The sequence below is a fragment of the Sapajus apella genome, unplaced genomic scaffold, assembly GCF_009761245.1.
Source record: "Sapajus apella isolate SASKATOON/1434 unplaced genomic scaffold, GSC_monkey_1.0 scaffold231, whole genome shotgun sequence".
Taxonomy (NCBI): Eukaryota; Metazoa; Chordata; class Mammalia; order Primates; family Cebidae; genus Sapajus; species Sapajus apella.
Window position 1 is genome coordinate 375,546 of NW_022437171.1, and position 7,283 is coordinate 382,828.

Below are 7,283 nucleotides of genomic sequence, written 5' to 3' on the forward strand. Positions count from 1 at the left end.
ACACACACACACACACACACACACACACACACACACACACACACACGGGCATACGTGCAACCTATTTTAAGTCTGTCTGGCTGATAGTTTCCTTCAGGTCTGGATGCTACCTCTGACCTTCTTTGTCCTGGCAAGCTTGTCCTCCTCTCCAGGCTGCCAGGGGCACACTCTGCATGCTCATTTTTATACTCCAAGGTCCTTAACTTCAAAGGCAGGAGGAACAATGTAGAAAGCTGGTCAAAGTAGCAACAATGAGTTCTAGAAATGGCCACAGCCCAATGTAAGGTCTGACTTGCAGGCTGTGCTAGTCCCATGACCACAGCCCCCGCTGCAACTGGGGCTCACCCTCTCCATGTCCCCTGCACATACCCCTACAGGCCAAGCAGCACTGGGTGAGAGGGAGGAAGGGAGGCCCCTGAGGTATCCCCCGAATCAGGGTGGCTCTGCCCAGCTTCAAACACTCCCACAGACCAGAAGGGCTCACCTTTGAATGCGACCTCCCAGCGACCTTCCAAGGAGTGGTTCCGGCCAGTGATGACATACTGATAGCCAACCCACAACCTGCAGGGCACAGAGACAGAGACCTCAGTGGCAGGATGGATGCAGCCATCAATGACTGTGTGTCTTTTAATAGCTATACTGACCTCCAAAACACTGAGCTTCTAACATGAGTGATTTAACACTCATGTTAGAATGTACTAAAATTCAAAACAAGAAATTCACAGGGCAGGAAAAGTTTTATCTCAGGGAACTCTTGCCAAGACTGTATTTATGAGCTGAACCAGTAAAGCTTTCACAATTTAAGCAAGAACAATCTTATTCTTGGTAGACATGAAACCCCATAAATACAAGTCTGTGACTACTCTACAGGGGTGAGTCTCATGTCATGTGAATTACACCTCAATAAATTCATAAGCCCCTGTGAATACCCACTAGCATGGAGGCTGAAAACACTAGCACAGCTTCCTGCTCAGAGCCAGCCCACCTCAGCCTGCAGCCTGCTCCTGAGCACGCAAGGCCTAGCACTGAGGGGACCTTGCACTGGGACCTGGCGGAAGTACCTGCCTAGTCCATGCCCCTTGGCCCAGCTTTCCAGCCCCAAGCCTGGAGATGCCCATCAGCAGGTGTCCCCGCATGGCAGGAGCCCTGGGCTGGGATACTCTGCCCTTGGCCTGTGCTGTGCTACCACACAGCTGTCCTCAGAGACAAGGCTGCCCTGCCCTCTGGGCTATGCCCTCTTGCTTCTCCACTGGACTCACAGGCCTGTCCTTGTGAGGTCAGTATAACAACCTGTGAGCTAAGAGTTAGTTTTCTCCGTTTGTAGCTGTAGAAGGAGAAACAACTCAGTCTTGTGATTTGCCAGTCACACAGGGCATAACTGTGAGGTCAAAACCCAGCTTGGGTCTTTAAGCGAAGGCCCCCTTTTCTTTCTCGGGGAAAACCCCCACCTACTACACACCCCTCACACTACGCCCATGAAGCCCTACACCAAGCCGCTCTCCCCTCACAAGCCAGCACCCCCAGGCCCCGTGCCCTCCCTCAGCAACTGCTGTTGTATCCACAGAGGGGGACCAATGAAAACGGCTGGCCCAAAGTCCCACAATGTGGGACTCTGCCCATTTCAACACACACTCTAACCCCTGGATCTCCACGTACCTCCAGTGGGCAACGCTGGCCTTCCTAACATGTCGGCTGCCAGCTGAGCCCCAGCAGTTTAGTGAGTGGTCAGAGGTCATGTGCTCAGTGGTCATCAGACTCTGACTCCACGCCCCTCAGGTCCCCAATTCAGGACTTACTTGCGCTGCTCCTTCCAACCAAAGCTCCGCTCAGGCTGGTCCCATTCCTGGGCCAGGACAAAGCGCAGCTCCTGGTCTGTAGAGAAGGTGGCGAGAGAGCCATTCAGGCGCTGGCAGGTCTGTGCAGCATCCCAGTAGTTCTCCCCACTCAGGTAGACCCTGTAGCAGCTGGCCGTGCCTTCGTAGTGGTGCCACCCTGTCGGGCACTTCCCTAGGAAACATGAAGGACAGAAGGGGAGTTGTCCCCCAAGTTAGGATCCAGCTCCAAAACGGAAATTTTATGTGCTCCATCAGGGACAGGCACACTTTGTAAATCACCCCTAGAGAAGTGGGGAAACTGAGGCTGGAGAGGAGAAGCTCTGCTTCTGAAACCCTATTGGAGAAATGGGGTTTTTGTTTCTCAAAAACACAGATTTAACAATGATACAAGTATATTTGGTGACTCCTCCCATTTCTGTAAGATCTTTTAATTTATTCACTAGCCAAGAATGGCTGCCGGATTAAGTCTTATAAAATAAATTTCATTTTCTGAGTTAACAACACAGAACAAATTCCTGTGCAGTTCACTTTGCGCCTTGCTTCCAATGCCCAGCTCTCCTGGCCTCTGCTGCCAGCTAGCCTGCTGCCTCCTGAGCTGACTCCTCTCTCCTTTTCTACTTACATGAGCATTTGCAGTGGAGGTTCCCTTAAAATGGCAGCTCAAAGGATCAAAGCTGAAAGGGCAGTGACACCGTGTGACCTGCCCCTGCCTCCCACAGGCAAAAAAAAAAAGAAGGCGTGGGCGATGCCACAGCTGGCAAAGCTGAGGAGCCAGCCAATACGTGAGCACCACTGAGTCTGGCCAGCGTCTTCTCACCTCCTCCACCTGTCACTTCCTACTCCTACACCCACACACGGGAATGCCCGGTAATTTACAGCCCACCTTAGGTAACATCAGAGACCCGTTTTACAGTAATTTAGCAAAGCCAGTTGTAAAATTTAAAATGCACTTTTTTTTTTTTTTGAGATGCAGTCTCACTCTGCTGCCCAGGCTGGAGTGCAGTGGCTAAAAATGCCATTTTTAAAGTGCATCTATGTCCTGTGGCACTAGTAAAACTTCTAGAGACAAATGCCCATGTATTTATTATGTAAGCATGTGTGTGTATGACTTCTTCACAACGGCATATAGATTACAGGAAAGGAGAGGCAGCCCTGGCCCCTGAGCATGGCCACAGCACTGTCTGTGATGGTTACAAGCTGAACAGCACAATCTGCTCTCCATGAAGGGCACACCTGAGTGTGCAGGGAAGCTCTTCAGGTGCAGACAAGGAATCAGAGGGCTGGGTGCAGTGGCTCACGCCTATAATTCCAGCACTTTGGGAGACCTAAGTGGGCAGATCGCTGGAGCTCAGGAGTTTGAGAAAGCCTGGGCAACATGGTAAAACCCCCTCTCTATCAAAATTACTGGCAGATTTTGGGTAACTTTGGGTGGGTCACCATCCAGCCTCATTCATTCCCCCCACTGGTCTCTAAGGGCTGCTTTGGGAAGCCCCTCATGCAACACAGTAGTGGTGGAGAGGCAGGGGCCGTGTCAGGGTTGTACTTCCTGGTGTTCCAGTTAGGGCAGGTCTGCAACTTACTACTGAAGCGGACAGGCTGCGCCACGTTCACTGCGTGGAAGTGCGTGGGGTCGCCTCCTCTGGCCCGCCCCTGTCTCGGATCCACAGCCTCCTTCCCATGGTAAGGACGTGCCTCCCCGGTCACTTCTGAAAGCAAAAGGAGATGTGTGCTGTGAGTCCTGCCTGTGCAGTCGCAGGCTCCCTGGCCAGCACAGTTCAGACTACTTGGGGCTACAAGGCTTGAGGGGCACCTGTAGCACAGAATCCGGCAATGCAGGCTTTCTTTAGGGCCCTAAGAAATGCTGGTGCTAGCATCAAATAGGTCCCATGTACTCTTATTAAAATTATGCCTTGGCAGTTTTTGTTTTTTAAGTTACTATGGTGAAATGGAGGCCCTCGTCACTGCATTTTCTAACGAGTCAGCAAGTTCAGCAAGGAAACAGAATCAGGGAGAATACCTAGAATACCACACCAGAGATTATTTATTCACAAATTACTTTTTATTACAAAAGGGGAAAGAAATATTCACAATAGTGACATCTGGCAAACATTATCTTAACCAAGTGATCAAACTTAACATCACCAATAATGAGACAAACTGACCTTGGGCCTCATGATTTGATAATTATGACTTACATAGTATTGCTACCTTAAAAAAAAAAAAAAAGTCTCATCTAAAGCTAATCATGAAGAAAGAGATGAGTCCAAATTGAAAGGCCATTCTACAGAACTGACCTGGACTCTTTAAATATGGCAATGTCACGCAAGACACCCCATGCCTCCTGCAAAAGAGGGCTGGGAATACTTCTAGATTAAAGAACAAAGCAATACGGCAATAAAATACTTATGTAATACTTGAATAAGTCTTGAATTAAAAGGTGGGGGGAACTCTGTAAAGGACATTTTGGGGATAATGAAAAAAATTTGAATATGGATTATATAGAATAGTACTACAGTAAATTTCTTGCACGTGAAAAGGCTTCTGTAATCCTGGGATTGTTCTTGTTTTTTGATGACAGTATTTAGGGGTAAAATGTCATAATTACTGTAATCTCTCAAAGGGTTCAGAAGAAAAACAAAAAGAGCAACTGTGGCAGAACACTATCAGCTGGTAAATCTGGGTAAAGGCTGCTTACTGCACTATTCTTGCGACTTTTCTATAGATCTGAAATTACTCGTATTAAAAAGTGGGGGCAGGGACAAGGCAGGTGGACACACCCAGATTCCTCCCACAACCCAAGCAGTAAACAAATCAAAAGTAAACTGGTGAGAAAGTGAAACAGGTAGTGTCTGGGTTGGAGAACACCAGTTCAGCTGAAAATCAAGGTTCTTTACTCAGGGAAGACAGGACAGATTCCCATTAGCCACTTTTCTTCCACTAAGCTCTCAGAACCCCAGTCTCCAGGTAGACAGGAAAAAGTCCTTTATGAAAAAATCTGACCAGGTGAAGAAAAAAGTCCCCAACAGGAGGAAATTCCCAATGAAACATTCCAGCTCATTCACCCTCCAGGAAGGCCCACGTGCACAGAGCTTCAAGTCCCTCAGCCACACAGCAAACAGGCAAGGACCACCAAACATCTGAGACAGAGACTAAAACCACAAAGGAAAACAGCACAGAAGAAATAATTACAAAGATGAAAAGCTAAAACCAAAAACAGGCCATTAACATCCTCAAAGTGAGAGGTTCTACTGTACTCATGAAACAAAAACGGGTGCTATTAAGAAGGAACATGCAGACAACAGTATCCATTGCCCGCCTCTGAAAATGGAGCACAGAGATGGGGGCTTCTAATCTCCACCTCCTGGGTTCAGACCATTCTCCTGCCTCAGCCTCCAGAGTAGCTGGGACTACAGGTGCGCCTCACCACACCCAGTTAATTTTTATATTTTTAGCAGAGACGAGGTTTCCCCATGTTGGTGGGCTGTCTCTAACTCCTGACCTCAAGTGATACACCTGCCTTGGGCCTCCCAAAATGCTGGGATTCCATATGTGAGCCACCACACCTGGTGCCTTCTTTAACTTCCTTTAACATTTTGTAGTGGTCTTTAGAAATGAACAGGAGGCCAGGTGCAGTGGCTCACACCTGTAATCCCAACATTTTGGGAGGCTGAGGCAGGAGGATTGCTTGAGGCCAGGAGTTGAAGACCAGCCTGGGCAACATAGTAAGACCCTGTCTCCATGGGAAAAAAAAAAAAAAAAAAAAAAAAATTAGCTGCGCATAGTGGCACGCACCTATAGTCCCAGCTACTCAGGAGGACGACACAAGAGGATTGCTTCAGCCTGAGCATTTGAGGCTACAATGAGCTATGACCACACTAGTGTACTCCAGCCTGAATGAGAGTGAGGCCTGTCTCAAAAACAAACAACAAAAAAACAGAACACATGACAGCAAACATGAAAACTCATAAAAGATTTGGCAGAAGTTATAGAAACCTACTAAAAGTAAAATAATCAAAGAGATGGAAAACTGGAGAGGAGAAAACAAAAACTGAGAATTAATCCAAGAGCTCCGATTCCCAATAATAGAGTTCCAGAAAAAGAGAACAGGGAAGAAAACAGAATAGAACAGAGAAAAGGAAGAGAACAAATCTAGTGATCCCTTTTCCTAAGCTGCAAGGCAAGAGTCTCTAAAATAAAAAGACCCACTGAGGAGGCAGTGCAATGGTTAAAAAGATATTTAAAATTTCCAGGAAGGAAACAGTTATCAAAGAATAAAACATTATTACGGCACCAGCAACACCGAAAGCTTGTAAAAATGGAGTATGCTTAACTTTCAAAATTATGGGGAATATTTCTAGCTTATGATTCTAAAACCAGCCAAACTTATGTGCAAAGGTAAAATAAAATTCAGATATGCGAACAAGGAAACACAACTTTGTCTCCCATGCTCCTTTTCCGCGTAAGTTATTGAAGGGGCCGGTACTCCACTAAAATGAGGGAATAAAACAAAACAGGAAAGGTATAAAAAACCAAACACTAGAGGCTCCAGGAGACACAGGAGAGAGTGACTGATTCTCCCACACTGATGCTGAAGGGGGCAGCTGGCCCAGCAGCACCTACAGGTAAGGGCCACCAGAAGGGTCCGGAAAAGGAGGGGCCAAAAAACTCTGCCTGATAGAGATCTGAAACTGAGGTGACATCAGGAAAGAGGGACTGCTAGGTTGCTAGGTACCTAAAAAGAAAACACACACACACACGCACACACACACACACACACACACACACACACACACACACACACACACTCTCTCTCTCTCTCTCTCTCTCTCTCTCTCTCTCTCTCTCTCTCTCTAATCCATAGGACTCACATCAAACTAGGAAATGGTCTGGCAATTTCTTAAAAAGTTAAACATGGCTGGGCAGGCGCGGTGGCTCACGCCTATAATCCCAACACGTTGGGAGGCCAAGCCAGGCAATCACTTAAGGTCAGGAGTTTGAGACCAACCTGGCCAACACAGTGAAACCCGTTATCTACTAAAAATATAAAAATTAGCTGGGCATGGTGATGCATGCCTATAATACCAGCTACTCAGGAAGCTGAGGCAGGAGAGTTGCTTGAGCCTGGGAGGCAGAGGTTACAGCCACTGCACTGTAGCCTGGGCTGCACAGCGAGACTCTCTCTCGTTTTTAAAAAAAAAAAAAAAAAAAAAAAAAAGGAAACCGAGTGCTCCTGCATGGCCCAGCTAGGGGCAGCACTGACAGCAGGCAAGAACTCCCAGAGCACAGATGAAGGGTCCAGACTCAGCAGAGAATGCCTAAAACCACAGAATTTAAAGACACATAGATAAACACCAAATGAAACAGCTAAAACAATGTTTGCCTTAAAAAATGGGAAATTAGTCGGGCGCGGTGGCTCAAGCCTGTAATCCCAGCACTTTGGGAGGCTGA

General features: G+C 47.4%; 1 protein-coding gene across 4 annotated transcripts in view; it reads right to left on the reverse strand.

The window, feature by feature from the left end:
- Positions 1-7,283, reverse strand: part of DGCR2 (DiGeorge syndrome critical region gene 2) — a 64,553-nt gene that overhangs the window by 24,699 nt on the left and 32,571 nt on the right. For 3 of the 4 annotated variants that reach the window (XR_004266033.1, XM_032271393.1, XM_032271391.1), the window contains exons 3-5: positions 3,416-3,541; positions 1,797-2,016; positions 485-561 (exon numbers count right to left, since the gene is read on the reverse strand). Coding sequence is in view for 3 of the 4 variants with exons in the window: in XM_032271393.1 (XP_032127284.1) it covers positions 485-561; positions 1,797-2,016; positions 3,416-3,541 (423 nt within the window). In the remaining variant the exon portion in view is untranslated. The remainder of the gene's footprint in view (positions 1-484; positions 562-1,796; positions 2,017-3,415; positions 3,542-7,283) is intronic. The other variant, XM_032271392.1, reaches the window with a different exon arrangement.